This window comes from Vollenhovia emeryi, unplaced genomic scaffold (assembly GCF_000949405.1).
Source record: "Vollenhovia emeryi isolate VEMERY1.0 unplaced genomic scaffold, V.emery_V1.0 DF939150.1, whole genome shotgun sequence".
NCBI lineage: Eukaryota > Metazoa > Arthropoda > Insecta > Hymenoptera > Formicidae > Vollenhovia > Vollenhovia emeryi.
In genome coordinates this window covers 1,398,689-1,422,168 of record NW_011967216.1, presented here as the reverse complement: position 1 = coordinate 1,422,168, position 23,480 = coordinate 1,398,689, and the positions used below count along the sequence as shown (strand labels likewise).

Here is a 23,480-nt window from a genome sequence, read left to right as displayed (position 1 = left end):
ACCTTAACTACAAAAACAAAACGATCACAATTTTTCCCAGAGTAGAGTTACGAAACAATCCAAATAATTCGATTACTAATTGTGGGCCCTAAAATGGATTTCTTTCTTTGTTTCCCAGAGTAAATAACGCGCTTTATACACATTCCTGGCCTGCGTAGAAATTAAATTTATAAACTCTCTCAAGCGACGTCTTTTGAAAGTCTTATCGTTCGTAGAACGACAGAAGAGCTGCGAAAGACGACTGCAAGAGGGAATAAAATAAACGGCTCAGTGGGTTCCGTTTGATTCTGAGAATTGCCGCGAGAAGAGAGGTAGAAAGGGATAAGACGGGCAACTGGAAACGAAAAGGTTGATGGCACATGTGCTTCTGTGCTATGGTATACGTCAAGGATGATGAATGTTAGCGAAGGGTTCTTGTGGTTGTTCGACGACAATAGTCCCCGAGACTTTTAATAACGCGTATGAAAATTTAATAAATGTCGAAGCGAATCCAAGGCGCGCGCGCGCGCGCGCGTGCAAAGATGGCCCTCGGATAAAATTTGAATTTATATCTCTTTCAAAAAGTCTGTTTTGCATGCATTTTATACACGTTCACTGCACTTTTACATAGTTATATTTTCTTTGCGCGCGACATTTTGTCTCTTGGTTCTGAAAATATGTCGAAAGAGAATTTTTATGTTATAAATAGAAATCTCTCTCGAGTTTAAAAATATGCAATTAAAAGTATACAATTAAAGTTTTTTATTGTTGGAGCAAAACTGATATTCTTGATAAAAATAATCTTCTATTAGCAGTGAAAATAATTCGGCAGAAGAGAATAAATGGTAATAATGTTTATTTTTTCTCTCTACTTTCTGATATATCAGGAACACTGTATATAACAAAAGTTTTTAAATATAAATTTCTATTGAAAGCGTTAAAAGGCAAAAGTTACATAAATGTTTTTAAAATACAACATAAAAGGTGCAATTTGAGCACACTGACATTTTAATATAGAACCTTTATTTATAAAAATTATTAATAAAACAAGTTGAAATAATAATTAAAATCGTGTTGTATAATGTATGATATGTATAATGTAGAAATAAAATGCTCCCAAAAATGCCGTTTTAGAATAAAGTTCGACTTTATTTGATGTTTTTTTTTAGATACAGAAAGTATAAAAATTGATATATACCGGCTGAAAGATCTAACAACGCATTACTTTGCAATAACTGTCGAACGTGACAAATCGTGGCTGACAAGCGTACGAATGATCCGACCAAACGTGATAAAGAACGAGAAGAGACGCGCGCGTTCGAAAAATAAGAAATGGCCCCGCGAATCACACGCCTAATTACACGACGCCGCATAACATACGAGTGTTTCAACGTGAAGATAACGGCGCGGAAGGGAACCACAGGTTAAGGGGAGAAAAAGGCAGAAAAGGAGAAAAAGGGCGCGGGAGGGCGGGACGCCGGGCGGCAGGAAGAAGGTCAGGCACGCAAGCATCCGTGCTTTCCGGGACACCTGATGCAGAGTACGTGTACTCCCACGTAAAAGGAGAGAAAGAAATGCACAGTGCATCTCGACAAATCTCGTGGCAAGATACAGCCGCAGCGAGAATCCGCCGCCGACCGCGATGCAACTCTCATCCGTCGAAACAGGAGTGCATTTAATTTGAAATGCAGAGATGCACTCAGCGGCACGATTGAATAGTAAATAAAAAGATGCCTTTCTCGTAGGATATTTTTACCGGTGCTTATAAACGTCCCGTCCCAGTATATCTCTCGTAGAAGTGCGCAACGGTTCGCTCTCGAAACGAAGGCATCCAAGGGGGTAACCACTTAATGTAATCGTGGGACCGTGTCTCCGAAATCATTATGAAACCTATAAGCGCGTATTATTTTTTTCATAATAAGACTGAAGTAGTTGCTGTCGCGACAGTGAGTTTATACACCTTTGCGCGCAAATTTAGAATAATAAGATGAAATTATTTGTAATCGGATGAAATCGTATGAAATCTAACGAAATCATGTAATCGGTGGGACAACATTTTAGCTAGTGGTTGCCTCCTTGCAAACATCACAAGCGCGCCCGAATTTTATTAGAGGGAGGACTTTCTTACAGTGTTTAATCTTTACCGTCACACCATCTTGCATCAGCAAATTCAACTCCAAACTAAACATTAAAGTAAATTTAGCTCAAAATTAACTAAAGACCAATTTGATTACGTATTTGCATTTTGGAGCTTAATTGAGACTACCATCTGATTTTCCAGATTAATTTGGAAGCTGACTGTTAACGAAGAGGGAAGCATGTATGTTCCTTTAAATGCTACGACGTGAGCGAAAATCACTGAAAAATTCACGGGCCGTCGAGAATACGTAAGTAGAATAACATTTACAATTTATAGAACGTCTTCTCAAAATAGCTAGCTATTGCACGTTCAGGCACGTTTTCGATCGGTTGATGATCCACGCTCTGTCTCGGGTTTGTTTGGGGCGGGCGAATCAGAGTTGTCGGCGATATTTTAAATGTGAAACGTATGAGGAATTGTACCGACGAGGTGGCGTGCGAAACGGGCGAAATCACCCCTGGGCCTAAATTCCGTACACGATTACCGACGACCATCGATACGTTAACGACGTTTGCGCAGCTTTTTCTACATGATAGAAAAGCTGCGCAAACGTCGTTAACGTATCGATGGTCGTCGGTAATCGTGTACGGAATTTAGGCCCTGGGGCGACAGCCTGTTTTGTTTACGAGGCTTTTGTCTCGCGCGAGTGGTAACGGCCATTCGTTACCAGCCACTCGTTACGTGAAAGCCTCGCCCCCGTGGGTAGGTGAGAAAGCACACCTCTTTCTCCTTCGCCCCGCGCCCCTCGTTCCCGCCTTTTCTTTCTTTGTCGCCCGCTCGTTCCGCCACCTCCTCCATCGCCTTTTTATCAGCGTCGCTCCGCTCGCGAGCGCGCCCGTGTAAGAAGCTGTAATAAAGTTAACTCGTACGGGAGGTTCTTCAGAGCGAGATGCGCCTCGAGTGCCGCGGTGCCGGCGCGAGTAATACCGTGCTACTTGTCTGTCATCGCGTTTTTGTGCACCGTGTCGCTTCTCTTTTCAGACGACGAACTCGCGCACGCGTCACGACGGTAAAGGGAGAATCGTACCGCGGTTTAAAAAAACCCCGGACTCGGACAAATCTCGCTAAAGCGCAATGCTTTTTCTTCCGCGTTACATTTTTAAACAGCCGGACTCGAGCTTCGGAATTCGCGTACCGGTTTTTTAATTTACAGATGGAAGCTTCAAGCTCGCAATCAATATTTCGGATTTTGCCGAAGTTGCGCAACGCTACTTTAAATGCAATATGTATAGACGCGAGTTCCCCTATTATGAAACAAGTTCCTAATATGAGATAGCGGGGTTTCTGTTAAATTAATAAGCATCATCTAGTGGTTACACCACAAATTTATTGCTCTTGAAGTGAAATCTGTTTAGTGGAAAATTCATTGTTAGATCGTATAATCGTCGCGAAAAAAGATTTGCGATTGAATTTGGACGTTGAAAACTTGCTATCTCATATTAGAAGCCTATCGTCTAACAGTGGACGACTTTCCTCTATAATTAGAACAGAAACGCCGAATTTAATTGCAATTGCAGAAAGGGAAAGGATTAACGATAAGACGAATTTGAGACTCTCCAGTCTTATACGATCGGGTTCGACGAATTCGACGCAGTATGCAAATATTGTGCACGATAGATGTAGTTGAGCCCCGCAAATATACGTATACGGGGGGGAAAAAAAGACAGTGTACCGGAAAAGCCGGCGGAATTTATTATAAATTTAACTGGCGCGGACTGCGCCTGCCGATACGTAATGCTCTTAGGACGCAGAGTCAATCTTTTTTTCATACCCTCCCCCACCGACTCTCTCGCGGCCAACTACACGCCCCTTCAATTTCCGCCTGTCCCCCTTTTTGCCCGGTCGGGATATCGTTGCCGCCGCCGAGCTTTAATCCAACCGGAGCCGCTGGAAATTCCAGTATTTATTAATTTCCGACCGACGGGAGCGACCGGCGCGATTACTCGACCGGGAAAGCACTTCCGATCAGCTGCTTACCAATCGCGCTTTACATTCGGCCATAACAATTGGAATTACATGGGATAAATCCACATTGCTTAAGAATCGTCCTTTACTAGAAATGTAATTTCCAACATTACTAATTTTACATCTTTCTTTTGTATAATTCGCGAAGGATACGATTACCATTATGATAACGTTTTTCAATCTCGCGGATTACAAATAACTAACGAATTAATAGAAAATAAAAGTAATTAATATAATAACATAAATATTATACCTAAATTAAATATCGAATTGGTTGAGACGCCCGCCTAGCGAGAGGGAGGTCCAGGTTCAAACCCTGGTCGAGGTGATATTTTTTTTCGCAATAAACTTAGAATAGAATATTTAGACACTACCACCCTGTCACGGCTCTGAGTCCTTTAAATTCTTTGAAATTTGTGTTTAACACATACGAGCCATACTAATTTATTAAATTAAATATGTTAAGTAATATATTGTTTATATATTTTGCTTGACCACTTTCTATAAATCGGGTTTCATATGTACCGCTTAACAATAAGCGATAAAAATGCGATACGAAATAAAATCAAAGGAGATTGGAAAATTGCAAAACGATCCGAAGCATGTACATAACGTGCAGATCGTATTGATTGATAAGAAAACGATATGGGTGCGAGGAAAGACGGAAAAGCGTTATCGAGGGAGACGGGAAACGGCCGCAACCGGTGGAAAAATAGCGTTGAGAAAATGGGAAAAGGTGTGCAGAAACGAACGTCAGCCACGCTCGCGTTTTATCTCGCGCGAGATACATCCCTCGCTTGTTTTACGAGAGCGTCCATCCGAAAACAAGATCGCCGTTCGCTTTTTACATGTCCCTCCCCCTCCCCCCCCACTCACCCTGCATTCATCCCTGTGTGCCACTGGACATGCCGTTAACGTAAAATCGAATGGGACACGGAAAATCGAGCCGTTCTATTTCGATAATTTTGAATTGTGAAAATAACGAAACAAAATGTCTGTATTTATGTATGAAAAATGTAATGGTTCAAGCTGCACCAGATTCATACAAAAGAGAAAAATATTTAAAGATATACATTTACAGTTAAATATGGAGGAATTTGAATAAATTAAACGCAATAACACGTGAGCAAAAATTCGTATTTTTAAATTATCTCATGAGAAAAAAACGTGAAAAAATGACGACCTTCCAGTGTCTCTAAAATAAATTTAAAAGATTTTGAGATCTATTTTAATGACAGTATGGTCAGATAATCTAGAAAGATATAGAATAAGAATTTTTGTTAACTTTCACACTTTTGCGCAGCTTAATTCGTTTACGTTTCTTAACATTGAACTTTTAGAAAGATTTATCGTGTAGTGCAATTGCGACAGTACATATATTATTTTTGTTTTCGTAAATGTCATCGCGCTGTACGATTCGTACGACCGATATAATTCCTCCGAGCTACGTATACCGAACAATCTGTCGCGTGGAAATATCGAGAACGAGGGACCGAATTACAGCTAAAACGAGATATCGCAAAAGAGAGGACAAGTCGCGAACAATTAAATCCCGTCCCCTGGAAATCGGAAAAGGCTTCCATTTGACTCCGTTCTCTGTTCGTGACTGACAAATTGCACGCGTCACGAAGCGTGCGAGCGAATGTACGAACCGGCGGGATACAACGGACGAATATCATCATCAAAATTAATGAGCTCATCTATTTGTTCCGATAAATCCGCGTGGGACATGAGTGCACACTCAGTTGGCGGAAAAGTTCAGTAGAATATCAGTAATGACTGGAAATGATAATCAACCAACCTGATTTAACACTAAATACACGATGAGCATATGGATCAGTTTCGATTGTTTTGAAGCGTAAAGTCATTTCTGGTTGCCCATTTGAAGATCCAATTTCCGTGAAGTATGTTTGCAAATTGATTATGTTAATTAGATAAGTTTCAAGCACGTTTGGCATACGGACTATTCCCGTTAATTTCCGGCAGTGCTGTTTCGCAAGAAAAAAAAATGTTTAAATGGTATCTAATGAAGTTAAGTAAAGTTTGATCAAATTTGTATAATATTATTATGTATATACGTATAATTTCTATTTGTTAGTATTTGCTTACAAGCAGGCCGTATCTGATGTTCATTTTTCAGATACTATTATCACATTTCATGCAAAAAGAATTCGTGATAAACCTCAGAGACCCCAAGATTCATCAAATATCTTTTATAATTATAGATAGGCAAATCACTTCAGACTTGAATAATGAATTACGAGATTTAACGATAAGTTTACGACATAGACGTAACACAGTGTTTACACACTTAACACATAATAACAGGCGGTCATGAAAAATCGGTAGTTGTTCGCGAAACAGTTTGGAGGATACGAATGGAGATCCACTGGCTGATAAACTGCAGGATTATGCACGCGCGGGAGACAAGAGGCGGTAGGAACATGTTACAAGTAGGCGATATATTATAAGGTGGGTTAGCTGAAAAGGAAAAAGCCGACAAGATAGAGAAAGAAGCGGCAAAGGCACAGGAGAGGAGGCGAATAGTGCGGTGGGTGAGCTTTGAAATATTTTATACTTTCCGGGCACGCTCCGGGGCCAATATGTCTGCCTGGGGCAACAAGCGACTGTATCACGTCTCCGCGATTTTGTATGGTTTTTGCATTCGATCTTTGCCGCGTCGTTTTACGCTTCCGCCACTGCAGGTGCGCACGCTTATAAGCAACGCTTGGCGCATCCTCGCGTCTAACAGTAAGTAGCTCGAAATAAGGTCGAGCTTTTTATATAATTTACCTCTAAATAATGTTATTTAATAAATATTAAAATCTGCAAGAAAATGGCGCAGGCAGCTGGCGCGTAAGAGCGTCGAGCATCTCAAGAAATGTTTTTCATAGCTTTCGAGTTTTGTAATACAATTTGAACTTGTACTTTCATCATCATGTACAGGCAATGTTTTAACGGCGAAACTGTGCCAATGCGTACAGATAAAAGTAACAAAAAGATATGAATATAGCCCATTAAATCTTTACTAAAAAGCTACAATAAAAGATCTACAGGTTTTAAACGATGTACATACAAGAGAACTTTTATGCACCGATAGTCGATATATATTTCATGACGAAGTATTGTACAATCGTACATTTGTCAAGCGCGTGACTTGACAAGAGAATCAAGTTATTAATATCCATTAACTGCATTCAACGATGACGTTACCCTGCATCATCTGGAAAATGCATGCCGACATGAAATACAGTCGATGAAGCATACGCGCACTGCGCTTAGTCATTATGGGTCAAGATCATGGAAATGATTCCATTGAGACGCGATCGAAACGTCCTTCGTGATTCATTAAGTGGCGCCTCGCTACTTAACTTTTCCTGCGAATAGGATCATGCAATTACGGTTTTCTCACGATCAGATATTTCACTTGGTTTTCAGAGTGAGTAATTTATACTTAAATTTATATTAAGTTCAAATTACTATATATAAATTTTTTTATCAAATATAAAGATATACTTAAATTTATACGGGGAAGGGAGGATTGAATGCTAAACGTATAATAGCATCTAAAAATGTTAAAAGGCAGCATTTTTAATATAATTACAAATTGTTTATCGATTTGAACATGTGAATTCACTGACGATAATAACTCCACGTGTAAGAAAACTGCGTTATTGCCGAAAAGAAACCGGCGCGCAGGACAAATATGGAAAGAAATGGTATATGGTACGAATTCACAATTTAATAAAAATTACAAGTATATAGACTATCTACATCCTGCCTTAAACTCGCATTGACCATTTGTTACTTAAATTTGTGTTAAAATCAAATGAGCAATGAATATTCTGTTACGCACATGTAACTGTGAAATAATGTTTTTTTATAGTACTCGCAAAAATTTTAAATAGCATTTCGATATTTGGAAATTTTAGGAGAAATTTCAGATGAATTGAAAGTTGAAGATAAAATAGTAATTATCAAATAGATATTTAACGTATTTCTATTAATCTCAAGTTGCAGAATGACGTTTTCGGGAACTCGATTGCGGGTCGATTTAACATACTGATAAAAGGCGCAGACAGAATTGAACGCGCGAATCATCGATGAACGTGGTTCATTGTGTCACGAAGTCCGACATGCGCGGCAAGTAAGGACATGTTTGAGATGTTGATAATCGATGAGTCACGATGGATTATTGTGTCCAAACGCGATTACGACGCACGCACGCACGAACGCACGCACGCACGCACGCACGCACGCACGCACGCACGCACGCACGCACGCACGCACGCACGCACGCACGCACGCACGCACGCACGCACGCACGCACGCACGCACGCACGCACGCACGCACGTTCGATCGACATCATCCGACGCGCCTTCAAAAAGAAATTGAACACTTCTCGCGACGGTATCGTAAATGTTTCGGCCTTTATGCGTCTCTGCCTTCATTTTCACTTATCATGCGCATCATCGAGCGCTATACCGGATCTCTTTATTAATACTGTCTCGCATGCTAATTAATTGCCGCCTGCTCATCCATTAAAACGGTCACGATAAAGAAGTCTTTGAAATCCTGCCAAGACTAATTTATCGACGGCTTCTTTTTAGAAAGTGTATATGTGAGAGTATTATTAGAAAATAGAATCTTCCTGCAGAAATTATGCTTGACAGTCTGCGGCGTGAAATAACAAGTTTTACTATCGGTTGGATAAAATAGATTTAGACACACTAAAAGACTCTGACGTAACATGGATCTAGGAACTTCTCATCAGTCCCATATTTCAGATATTGTCATTCTATTGCGAAAAAGCTTTGATCGTGTCTCGGGAAATAAATTTATAAATTCATATAGAACACCTTCACGCGCGATAATATTATTTACATACATTGCATAATACTTTAATCTGCGTTTTCTTTAAAGATACCGGATTTAAATAATATATATACGGTATTTTGAAGCTAGTCGAGTTTATTCGATGCAGCAGTTGTCACGCTTGATATTTATAAGCATTCGTTCATAAACATCATCTGGAATCTCATGATAAACATCTGTCGGCTGGCTGGACCTAAAACCGTACGGAAATAGAACTTTTCAGCAGCGAAAGATACGATCAATCCAGGAGAATAAATTTTTCACAGCCTGCGGCACGCCTTAATTTCACTTTCGTTCTCGGAAGTGGAAGACGGAAAATAAACTATGGACTTTCGCGTTTCCTAGACTTTTAACTGCTCGCAGATCGCGGTCTCATAAATTTTAATCGCGCAAACGTCTCTCATCTGTTTTTAGAAAATTAGACTATCCGGCGCTCTCGCGCCGAGGATTCCTTTATTTTCCATAATGTCAAACCCAATATTTTTCTTTTATTAGCTCGACTTCGTAGCTGCTTTCTCTCGGGCATGCTGAATAGAACATTGATAACATGAATAAAAGCAGCGGATGCAAATTGTTCCGCGAACATTTTTCTCAAAAGAAATTTTCAATTTGCAACGTTATTTAAAATACGTTTCTCACCTAATGTGATATCATTAAATGTATCTTTGTTTCTACAATGTATTTATGCGGAATGGAGAAACTAGTTTTTTTTTCTGCACAGCTTGCGCGAAAATATTTCCAATTCAATGATACAATCGAATCTATTAAACAAAAATATCTCGCAATGACGAAAAACAACTTATTAACTTCAGAATTTAGTTTCTACATTATGCTACTTTCTCTCTGCATACATTCGTCATAATATTTACGTTTATCTACGATCGTTTCGTAATTCGTTGCAAGAACACAGTGCATGATTTTCTATTAATCGTAACATTTCGAGGTTGGGCGAATGTCGAGTCAGAATTATTCTTTTCACGAATGGAACACGAGTAGCTCGATGCTGCTTGAAGAAAAATCCGATAAACATTATTCGTTTGCTACAAATACTAAATTCGATGTTACCGCTATAACTTTAATAACGTATGTTGTGAATCACAGAGACAAACGCGACGAGATCTCGAGTGAGAGATTACCATAAGCACATCGCGAAAGAGAAAACAATGGTTTCCTTGACTCACCGTGATCTCTTTCGATACAAAGAAATAAAGGGTCCGTTTATAAAACTATATCTATATCTATATCTATATCTATAAGAAATGTTTTTCAAGGAATAAATCCGCGCGCGAAATCGCACAATAAAACGCATTTATCCTTGCCTCGAGATAAATTTGTGGAAATTGGATTTGAACGCCGCGCACGATTTCCATCCGCTTTAGGAAACGCGTTTAATTTTGCAGCTTTTTGCACGACAGAGAGAGAGAGAGAGAGGGGGGGGGGGAGCGTGCGTGGCCGACAAGTAAAAATGGGGAACACGATTCTCCACCGGTATTATACATCGCGCTGAAGATTATTTCCGCGAATCCCGTAATCTCGCACCGCTGTAAAACAAACGAAAACCACCCGAGTTACGATAAAATTTCTAGTCGCGAGCGGATTAGGTTGATACAAAAATCATGTCGCGCGTCGCGCCGCGGATGGCATCCCCCGTTCGATTCGTTTTCGCGGGCCCGATTCAATCTGTCATCGGAACAAAAATTGGCCATCTTTATGGTTGCCTATCGCAGCCGATTGCTGCCCGCGGCGAGCAGTCCGAATGCTCGCACATCCGCGAATCGGTCTATCGAAACACGCGATCGTAAATCAGCCGGCGACTGCACGATGCCAATTTATCTGTTTCTGCTGTCCGTATTGCAATGCCTTGCCGCAACATTTATTCACTCGGCGACTAATATGAATGACGTGTATTACGATATTCACTCATTGTTGCGCCTTTTCTATCCATAAACTAGACAGTGATACGGATCGACCGGTGAATTTCTTAATTATAGTAGTAAACTGTAATCCACAAAATTATTTTCCTCGGTGCCGATTGAATGATCAAAACCTCTATTTCTCAATGGAGAAATAAAAGATAAACCTAAAATTTATATTTATTTCACTGTCACAGGCAGGCTAGGCTAACCTTGAGCTAAGCAAAAATATACAGTGTACGTATATTTACATAAAACATGAAAACATTATTTGCAATTGAAAAGATTTCTTAAAAATTCACATATTTTATCAATTAAAATGTCACATATGTATTATGCGTTTATATTCTTTCAAGCAGGAGAGTCCACGCCTAAAAGTATATAAGATATTGCAGTAAACATCTTGGAAACAATTTTCATTAAATACTTTTTACATTCTTCGTGTAATTTAATAAACGGCCAACAAAGAATCTAGTTTTGTTTTGCGCGATCTTTTGAACCGCACAGTGCAGGCATTCGCGAACTATCCCAACCGGCAACAGATCCCTTCGAGGAGAACTTACGAGAGCGATCCATAAGAACGTGGCGGAAGGCGGCCCGAAAAATTCTCATTTCTACATCGCCGCGCAATCGCGTTGATCGACGAGCGCCCGTTAAATATTGACGAGGTAGACGGTAGATGCAAAAAGTAGCGGTTTCCGCGGGAAACGGTACGGGGTGGATACAAATGAGGCTGCGGGGATGAGCAGCGTTATCTCGCATCCTGCGGGAGCTATTCGTCCCGGGGCCGCCCCTTTCTCCATCCTGTGCCACCGGTCCCCTCCTACTATCGCCATCCTCCCGCAACCCCTTTCGCGGCCCCCTTGCATCCGCTTCTGATAAGCGAAGCGCAGAACCCCGAAGCGGACCGATTCTTCCGATAGCAACTCGCCGAGATCGTAATTGTCACGATCTTCTGAACCTCTTGATCAAACGAGCGCGAAAAGTGCTAAGGAAAGAAACGAAAAAACACGAATGACTTTCGCACCGGGGACGCAGCGTGAATAAGGAACTTTTTAATATATCACGCAAGAGTAAACGCAAACTAAAATCTTGCGTTAATTCGTTCTTATTACGACGAGGCAAAGTGGTAGCGTCGTTCTTGTCGTTTTATTATTCTTAATCAAAACCGTTGGTGCTAGATTAAATTTTCTTTGCGTTTGCGGGACGGCGCCGCGGGTTATGAAGTCCTGAAAGAAACGGGGACGAAAGACGCGATGATAATAATCGCCGCATTTCAAAAGAAGACAGTAGACTAATTATGCTCAAAGACACTTTATTAACTCGTCCACGAGACGCGGATGATTCATCTGAATTCTTAGCGGTTTTCGTGGCGATGTCGAGAGAATTTTGTAAGTAAAAAAGACGCTACACTTTCGCGCGAATTATTCTTATTACATAAGAGCTACCTAGTCCACTATACTTTTTACTAATGGCAAATCATAAAATTTACTTGTATTTTTATCATTCGAACACGCAGCTCAATTTTCGATACACGAATTTTGTAATCGGACTGATATATCTGTAATCAAATTGGAAATATATCCTGTTATTAAAAACTTTGTCTTGCCGTCTCTGGGGAATAAATAGATAGTAACAGTTCTAAGGGATGCGAGAATACAGCGCAAGATTACGGGATTGCGGCATGTCGGGCCATACGTCGGCTTTACTACTGCGGAGGTGAGCAACTGGCGGTTCTCTTGTCAGGAAGGGGAAGTGAAAAATCCCCAGATTCCCTCAGGAATCGTCGAGGTATCCTTATAAAACTGGCAGATTAGAGTAAGACGTGACGAGAGCGCAGAATCCGCCCTGAGTATTAAGAATCTCGACGATGCGAGCGGGGCGCATTGCACAGTTACGTCTGGAGGTAAAAATTTGATTAATATGTACTGGTCAGTCGTATGTCACAATTACTTAGTTGTTTACTCAATTTTGTACACGCTAGAAAAGAACTCGATCATATTCAATCTCTGCATAACATTTCCGTTATAAATACAATAAAAGCATCGACCCAAGCCAACGATTTAATACTTTAAACACGTGATAACTGCTAGTGGGTCAGATTGCAAACTGTCGTGCATTTTTCAAGTATTTCCGAACTTGTCGATACAAAAGCTATTTATGCCCGTTAAATAAATAATTAATCGATAACGACGGCGACTACGACGGTAATGCTTAACGATTATGATTTTATGAGCATTAAACTTTAACCGATTGGAAACGTTACTGTACAAACTGCAAATAATGGAGAAAAAAATGTAATTTACGACTGGCTCCTTTAAAATTGCGCATAACAAATTAAACGAAATTCTCGGTTTGATGAAGAGCCTGGGAATCTCGTGTGTGACTTGACGCAATAGAATTTTTTTTTCTGAAAAAGAATAGGATCGATTGCTTTCGCTTGAATGCGAACTAAGGGAAACGGGAAACGAATACTGGCCATTGCAAAGGTTAAAAACAAATTACTCGATCGACATTACGGTCAACAGAATTACATTTATCAATATAAATTGTCCAATTCACTGATTCAATTTACTGCTTCAACTGCCTCGCCTCTAAAAAGAAGTATCAGGCGCTCGGGATGAAGACAAAGCTGATAAAAAACATCTGTTGCAGCGTGAAATTTACTCTCGGAGTGGCAAATAATATTTTCCGAAAGATGTGGAATCGAGTGTAATTCATGTAAAGCGTTTATAATACGCCATCGCAATCGACGTTAAAAGGAAATGCATCTAACAATCTAATTTCTGTCAGTTATTCAAATTTGACGCTTATTATTATCAGTATTGTAATATATTCAATAACGTTATTTATGATCTATAACGTTATAATACATATAATTGAAACCATCACGTACGACACGTTAGCCGCGACATATATAGATTCATGCACATCCACGACAATTTGTCCGCCGTCCTTATCGCCCGATATCATTATTCATCGCTTGACTAAATACATTCCGTACTTAACATAGTAATAAATCACCAGTCACGTAAGGCGAATCGTCGCCGCGAGCGCGGAAAAAGAGAACGCTGCCGAATAAAAAAGCTGCTGAATATTCGCGCGAGGTACCTCGCTCGGGAAAGGATCCCCCAGAGAGAATATTGCAGCGCGGATCGTCAGTGAATAAGACAAGCGAAAGGACAGGGACGTACAAATGGTTGCGAAATCCCCGCGAGAGTCGTGGGGTCCATTAGCGCTGAAATTAACTTCATGAAACTCACCCTTCCCGCTGAAGAAGTCAGCGCGACTGCACGTCGCGCATAGCGCGGCGAAGATCACCAGTAACGACCTGAAAACAATTATATTTCTCTCATCATTAATCACAGTAGTTTCTTGTAGCTTCGTGGTTTCATAAATGTCCGATACAAGTTAATTGAGTAATGTAGCGTGGGGATAGAAAGAAAGAAACGACACTGCGCATTTGACAATCGAGAGATAAAACTCTAGATAAACAGCAATTCAATAAACGAATTGTCTGTTAGAGAAAAAGCATTAAGTATTTTATGTCAAGTTGGTGTGTCAAGCAATTCTGTGTGAATTTAAAAAACTGGCCATGAATAATATGATGCAAAAATATTGCATATACATGATTCACGACGTGATAATACGTGATAATAAAATTGAAATAATGAAATAATGAGGGACAGTATATGTATTATAATTATTTAGAGAACTTAAGTACAGCTGCGTATTTACTGAAACTTGGACGTTTGTTCACAATTTGTTAAAGTTGCAATAAACATTCGTACTAAGCATTGTTGGTAACAAATACGGGAAGACGCACATTGTTGCGTGATAAGGCACACATCGCAGGAACATACCGTTCATTATCAAAAACAGACGAGCGTTCTCTACAGCCGTTTCGTTATTTCGGCATTATTGTCGTGGGGGTAAAGTGGCAACTAATACTAATTAAATAGGGATGGCAAACGGAATGTCGAGAACGGTTGGAGAGAGGATAGCTGAAATGAAGGCGGAAGGTGATAGTCTTTTAAAGGATAAAGCCGGTGCTAGAAAAGCTACGTGATCCCATGGAAGAAAGGCAATGAAATTAGCGCTAGAGCGATTCGAAATAACAGCGTTTGCTCTCAAGTAGGGACAATAGGGATGCACTTGCTGCGCCATAACCAGGTTACGCGATACGCTGGATCAAGAGAAGTGGCCTTCAGTATTATGCCAAGCTTCACTTTGACACCCTCGCCTCGTCCTTTTGTAAGGAACGAAGCACGTGATCACGACTTTGTTGCGATGAGTTTATAGTCTTGCAGAACACGATAGCACTGTAGTTTAATATAACTTCACCCGTTTGCGCATCACCTTTAATTTAATGTAACGTAAACTTTCAGTCGTTTCATTTATTTTGAGGAGTTCAATGAGAAAAATTTTTGTTTTGTTTTATCCCCTTAGTAGTTACGTCACATCTACCATCGTAAATCGTTTGTTACATATTCTTATTAGTACGTTTACTCTAATAGTTAAATATATGAAAAGTTAGCCAAAGAAAAGATTAATATTTCCAACAATTTGTGAATCCATCCATGCGTTAAAATTGATGATAACTTTTTGTCCTTTAATTTTATATTAATGACTGCGTAATTCTCTGTAGATATTTAACTTGCGAATCCATCCATGTATTAAATCGAATTTATCTCTTCTTTTTACTGAGGTATGGTCCAATAAGGACCGAAACGCATATATACATTTATAATTAAAATTATTTTATCGGACACTCTTATTCAGGCTCTGAGCTCTTTTTTATTACTCGATTAATATTTTCTTTGATCTTGTAATTCGTGATATTTTCCAGTCATTTTTCATGCTATTACGGCATAAAATAGTACGCGTTTATTCAAGCATTTTTATACGCTATTCAATGCACCGCACCTCTGCGTGACTCGTAGAAACGCAGATCATGACTCGCTTGTCTACGCGCGATAAATCTCGATCAGTCTATCTCTCTTTCACTCTCTCTTTCCCAGCATTATTTCTCGGCTAGACTAAGGTCAGTGGAACACGAGGAACTCGGTAAGTGTGACAAGCATTTGCATCTTGGCTTGCACAACAGCCGACGCGCACGTGGGCGTAGTCAGTCCGACGATCGTGATTCACGATCGAGAATTCCCGACTTGCGCAACAATCGCGAACGCGAGGACGGCCGTGCCCGTCGATTTCGATTTCCATTTAACAAGGCCGTCGACCCCGCCTCCTCTCCCTTTCGCATTCAACAGGCATATGTTGACAAACGATTAAATTATCGACGCGGCCCAAGTAATCGACCAACTCGCATTCTGCATAATGTATGAACATGAAAGAGCGAAGCTATATTATTGATCGTTATTCTAATATTTAGGAGCGTTAATTTCTACAATCAACGATAGAAACTTTCCAAAAATGTTGCAAATTTTGACTGGTGATAATATTATATCACTTTGCTGCCAACAGATGAGGTACCTTTTGAATAAAACATTAATTAATTTAGGTACAAAATAAACGACAACAAAAATTGCATATCGCATGAAACACTTGTGGCTAAATATTTATCATTTTAATATATTGTAAATTGATAATATAAACAACTGTATACATTGGATAAATTCCTGTCGATAAATCTAATGTTTATGAGGAAAATTCAGGAAATTGTGGATTAAATGTTATTCTTATATGTAAAAGGTGGAGTTTCAATCAAACTGCTATAAAAATTATCGGCCTTTCAAATACTTGCGTCGAGGAACAAGTCGACATAACAATACTCCGCAGCTAAGTCGTTAGAAAAACGTGTCACGATTATCCCGAGATCTCGATTACTTTTCGCAAGATCATTAAATATTTTTACAGCCTCATACAAATTTCATGAGAGCCCACTGCTTTTATAGAAGTTTAAGAGGTTACGCCGAGTTTCGTTCAAGTTTATGACGTTTTATAAGGTCTCGTGAATTTTCCGAGGTTTCGTAGAAAGTCAGGATTTCGCGGCGCGCAAAACTTTTCACAGTCCGTAAATATTGCATGTCTTCGCTAAGCCCCGTCCCGATAAATACACCGTACATTAAGTATTGAGGGTTCCGAGGATAATTCCGACGCAAGAAAATATATCTCAAATCGTTGCAAGATATATTAAAAACTAACCGGCAAAATGATTTTATTGCACTTTATAAATCTCTCGTGTGTCTGACACTCATTACACGTCGATTTTACGCAAGACTGACTAGAAGCATTGCTATTCATGAATGTAATCGTAACGCTAAAGAACGTCGAACACAGTCAAACACAATTGAAACAGAAATCCTATTTTTAGCGACAGATTCATGTACTTAATTGCGAGGACGATCATCGTTCTACTAATTTCTAAATGTTACGGAAAGATAGTGACTATTGGCATTTCCTAGAAAAAATCAAAACTTTATAAAAATTATTATAAAATGTTACTTATTTGTAAGATATTCATTAAAATAGCCGTCGAGTAATTTTAATATAAATTTTTATCTTTACCGTCGTATCGCTGCAAATGTATTATGGCTGCGTTAATTATCAGCACCAATTTTTTTCTTAAAAGAAAATATAAGATATACATTATCGGTCTGATACTTGCAAGTTTTTTTTTAAAACTTTCTGTAATTATTAATTTATATATATTTTGCAACACGTATCTAAAGTATGTAAAGTATCAATATGTATCTGTAACAAGTAGATAAAAGAAACTTCTTTCTCCCCTGCACATTATGAAACATATACATATTAAAAATACAATAATTATCGCTAAACGATTAAGGCTGACGTACGTGAGCATTTCTGACCATTTTCGTAACCTCGTGTTTTATTTCCTTTGATAAGAGAGTATCAGTACTCATGCGTGACACCGCCGCAAGAAGAACTCCTTATAGGAAAAAGCGGAATAAATCTCAATGCGGATGGAAAGTGGCCGTAAAAGAAGGAGCGGAAGAGAACCGCAGAGCGATTGCGTCGAGATAATAATCGCGGTCGCTCGTGTGAATAATATATGACGTGGCATATATATTTATAAGCGTATAAATAAAATTTATTTCGAGATTTGGCAATTTTGAAAGAGACAGAGAGATTGCGGTACTAAGTTTTTATAAGCCGCGCAAATGCATGAGATTTGCATTTGTAATTTGATAAAACTTGTGACGAAATGTGGCACTGGTGTAATTTAATTACGATTATATAAATGTAAAACTTAATATAGACTTGGAATTAATATAGACACGATATTAAATTACAGATATAAAACTTAATTTTGGAAATGTAAATTTTATTTTCGCATTTTACCAAGATCTTTGCCGCTAACAAACTCAAATTTTGCGCTGTTATTATTCTTAATAATAGCGCGTTGATGAAGGAAACGGGGGACGGGGGTAATGTAACTTTCGTAAACGTTAGAGCAACGCGAGCATCGTTTGCAAAAGCTATCGCTGCAGCAGCACAAGTAAGCCTCTTCGTAACAACGGGACGATTCGCGAAATGAGAATGTGGAGGTCCTATCGTCGACGATAATGACAACGAATGACGACACTCCATTAACCTAGTGGCCCGAGTGGCGATATAAAGGGGAATTAAAAGAACCGAGTTTGGTCCAATGGAAGCTTCGGAACACGTGTACCGGGTGACGGTGGAATAATTAAGCTAGACGACGACAACGACGACGTCGTCAAGGAGGTCGTTAATGAAGCGATGTGCCGAGGACTCTTGCAAGTCGACGAAATTCTCGAAGGAAACTCTGAAAGAACAGATGACACCGGCGCGACGTATATGCAGGGGAAGAAGTGCTGCTAATGAGTTAACCTTGCCTTAGGGCCTGTTTGTACGCGCGCGCGATGAGGGAGTAGATTGATTTATAAAGATAGTCGAGTTTCCATCGAAAATTTGAACGTAGAATTTATGCTCTTTTTTCGCGTTTTCCCTTTTACCATAATTCATACTACAATTTGTATTATCTATGGAAGAATTATATATTTTATGTACGAATTAATTCGCAAGCTGCATGTTTCAACATTGTCAGAAATTGAAATGTAGAATTTCAAAAGGTGTCGGCCTTTTATTCATGGTTTCGTATTTAGTAATACGACGAAATCGTATAAGGAACTTCGTATTTGGCTTAAAAATAACCGTAGTGAGGTATTAGAATAGTTTAGATGCAGAAAAAGTAGATGCAATTTTCAAAATGGATTTATTTCCGACAATGATAGATCGGCCTATAACTGGTTTATAAACTGCTACGAGACGCGCGCCGAGTTAATATAAGATACAGAGAATTTCTGTAAAAGATACGTGCAATTCGAAAAGAAAATATATGAATCATAATAAGCCGCGCGTAGCAATCTCGAGAAATAATTTGAAAGCGCTCGGGAACACGTTTGTCCAGAAATTGACGGTATACCAGAAATATTCGTGAAGAAGAAACGTATCTTAATCTCGTTTATAACCCCAGCACTTCTGTTGCGTCAACATAATTTACGATGAAAAATTGCATGGCGCGGAAAAGAAAGCGGCGTATACTAAAATCCGTGTCGATCATTAATTTTCTGAGAAACCGCCATGACGCGTGAATACCACACACAAACTTCATCCGGGAATATATTTATGTCCTATCACCGCATACACTTCATGTAGTGCATACAGCGATAATGAATCTACAAAAAATATTACGAAGCACAGAAAATTAACTGTAAATTTAAAATGAATCTTAAAGCTTGCGCGGTACGTTGTTATATATATACATATATTTTTTCTTTTTGAGTACATTGTGACTAATAATTTTGAGGGAGTAATTTCGTGAATGCGCGAACACACATAAGCTCTACGGTACGTTGCCTGTATGAAAATTCCAAACAAAACAGAAGGCGACGTTTCTTTGATGTCGCGCGCGCTAAAAATAAAGGAAGGTCTCGATAATAAGGTCCCGATAATAAATCTCGCCTTTCCGCTTACATCAGAGTCATTATAATTTTGGAGTTCTGGGCCTTATTAATTAATATTAATCGAAACACATGCAATGGAAATAATAAAATTCAATATATTATTATTTATATTCATGAATACATGATTATATAATACAATGCATATATCACTCAAAATATAATGAGCACATTTTTAATTTAACGTGGAAAAATTTTACGGTTGAAAAATACACGATAATTGAAAAGACACTCATCAAAGTAATAATTGCGGCCTTTTTATTTCGTATAAATTATGAAGAAAAAGGAACCATATAATATTAACATTTATCAGTGCATAATATGTAGAATAAGAAATGTATACGATGTATCCGCGGCTAAGAAGATTCGGGTGATTAATTTTTACTTTTCAGTCTAACCTGAAAATTCTGCTCCACATTTAATTGTAACAACGATATTAATCTTTAACGAAGGGCTACAATCGTGCTATTAAAAAATTACCCCAAAATACACTTGTATTCCTTCAATATTCAATTGCCTTCAGGCATCAGTGCTTGTCGCTCTGTGAAACCAAAAGCAGAGTGCATGTATAATACTAATTGTACAATCTCTCTGCTTCTGAACAGAGAAATGGACCATGTACATTGCCGCATAAACAACAACCCAAGTTTACTTTTATCAGCGAAATAATTATAATATTCATTCTCTTTAAATAAAACCCTCTGTGAACTTATGTTCGATTTAATAACAATACGTGTATGATTGCGTTCTTTCGCAAGAGGAAATGTATAACGTTTTTCATCTTCATATACGCAAGCAAATTATATCTTTTCGCAACGCATTGCTACGTACTTAATACACAACGCGCGCAACTATAAGAGGTAATTAGAGGCGTCTGGAAGCTTCAAAGAAACGAAAGTGCATTCGTGTTTCATCGCGGATTTGCGATCGCTTGCGAGGCCACGGAATCTCGCAAAATCCCACCGGAGCAGTTGAATTACGCAGAATAAAGAGACGAATTTATTTTCCCGTTATTGAACGACGAACGAGTCGAGGAGCGAGCCGGGAGCGTAACCCGCTTCCGCAAGGAATTCCATTCCTGAAACATTCTATTTATTCGTTTCTCCAAACGTGATCTCGAATACGGTTAGCTCTGCTGATGACATTGGCATAGTTCTCATTACATTAACAACTATGATTACCTTAAGTGAGTAGAATGAAAAGGTTGCTTTAATAATGTGTTATATATATATATACATATATATAGAGTAGGAAAGCTGGAAATCCCAATTGTTCCACGCGACAATTATAATGTTCGTAAGAGTTCAACTTAATTGCTGCACCTACACGCCGGCGAAAAGGAAACGGCAACTTCGGCAACAATTCGCAATGATTACTTTTTGAAAAATCTATTTTCCGATTCTCTCTGGTGTCTCAACATTTTGATGAAATTGCCGTAATTCAACTTGGAATTCTCCGCGTCTTTTTGGCGACGCGTTACGATGAAAGTCTCCGGGGGAAAGTAATTAATTCGGGCAAAAGCGAGTTAAAGTCACGTCGTCGGTAAAGAGGCAGAAAGGAATACGAGGAAACGCTCGTATGTTTGCTCGAAGACGTGTATTTTCAAGCTTCGTTCCCGCTCCCCCCCTCTCTCGCTTCGAGAAAGGACGAGGTAAACTGCTAACGCTGTAAACGGGTCTGGACTTCGTTTCTAAGGAAATCCTTTCAGCGTAGACACGAATGAAATATAAATTGTCAATGGACATAACGACGTAAACGCTTATAGAGCGTGCTTAAAGAGGTGTGCTTTAAAATCATCACCATTCCTTTCAACCTCTTTGTCCGATTAGATATTGATCTTTTTTAACGAAATCTGATTGCAGTAAGATTCAAGTAAAGGTTTTACAATTTTATTAATTATTTTTAAATTCAATTTCTTATTTCTTCTCAAATGTCTGTAACTAAAAATCTAGCGGTATTAATTTTATGTTAAGCTCGTAAATCGCCGGAAAAGAATTTAAAAACGTATCGCCAGTTCCTATACGCGAAATTGAGGCCAATTTATATTTAGATTGATTTATATGAAGATCCATGCCAATTTAGCACCGGAATTCTCAGCTGCCGTGTCACAGAAAAACCTTAGATAACGAGTTTAAGCAAATAATGATCTTGCAGACTACTTTTAGGATTACCTAAAAATATATGTGATGCGTTTAAATACCTCTTACGCAGTTCACTGAATTCTCCTCAAAAGAAAGCTAATAATATATTAAGAATAATTGTCTGTTCTAACTTGGAATAATTATAAATTATTAGTATCGGTTTCGCACGTAATCTTATTACCGGTTGAAAATTACGCGTATATAAACAGTCATAAAAAGTAAATATTACTCTAATTCCCTCGGACAGCGATAAAATTCAATCCTGCTTACAATATCCATTTATTAAAGCGAAATCGTAATTCTAAGAATCGTAAGAAATTTGTCTCCGCGGCATCGCGCCGACCGCAATAATCGTCGAGACATCTGTTTGATGTTCGTTTCTTCTGAATTTTGCCTTCCAGAAATTGCTTTTGCAAAAAATACGCAAATGCGATGAAATAAATAACCGCGATGTCTTGGTACGCGAACACGCACGCTGCTCTAGATGTAACTGCGCTTCAGTCAATAAACCGATAATACAGCTTTATTATGACATCGTCGACACATTATGTTCGCGAAGGAATTGCGACAGGCACCCATTTATCGCGATCGCGGTCATGCGAGCTCGCAGGTGGCCCGTGAAACCGTTTCACACCTCGCGAGACAAATAATTCGAGGGACCTGCGAAATCGTTGATCGAACAATGGCAGTAGACAATTTCCACCTACTATCAGCACGATAAAAGTCACTCGGTGTATTATCACTGACAACAGTTATAAGTATAGCACTGAGTCATTTAATGCTATACTTACAACTGTGAATCAGTGTATATTCGCTGTTTTCAATGATAATACACTGATTGACTTTTAGAAAGTGTGAGTGATAAAAATTCAAACAATTGAATGTAGTAGAAAATAGATTTACTTATAAAGGATCGCGTTAAAAATTTCACGTTTCACACAAAGTTGCATAATCAAATATGAATTAAAGCCAAAGAGCGTGAGCAATGCTGTGTCTCGTTCTTAATAAATTAAGATTTTATCAACCAATTTATTAAAGCGAAGAATTAGAAGTGAAAAGTTTATCCATGATAAATTAAGATTTGCCATCAAGTAATACCCAGACAGCACACGACGTCCAATGGACGTCCATTTTTTGTTCTTATTTAGTCCAAACGTCCATGGACCTAATATGGACGTTTTAAGAACGTACATTATTGGATGTACAAAATATGTTAATTTTGGTACGTTTTAAAGATGTCCATTTCATGTATTTATAAGAAACATGCGTTTGGCGGCTCACATATGCCTTTATTTATATGTTGCGACGTTATATCTATTCACGGATCGTACCAATATAATATAGTATAACAAATTATAACAATTATAATTACTATATAATACTTATTACATTCATTATAATTACTATTATATATTATATTGACAATTATAATTTTTCTAATGTTATTTTATTTCATATTGCAAGACTTTAAGCAGATAGCACGTATAGAAAGTT

The 23,480-nt window shown here is 38.7% G+C and overlaps 1 protein-coding gene across 1 annotated transcript in view; it reads right to left on the bottom strand.

The window, feature by feature from the left end:
* The window catches only part of LOC105565636 (collagen alpha-1(XXII) chain), a 248,581-nt gene that overhangs the window by 209,842 nt on the left and 15,259 nt on the right, over nt 1-23,480 (bottom strand). The window contains exon 2 of the mRNA XM_012018998.1: nt 14,137-14,204. Coding sequence (XP_011874388.1) covers nt 14,137-14,204 — 68 coding nt within the window. The remainder of the gene's footprint in view (nt 1-14,136; nt 14,205-23,480) is intronic.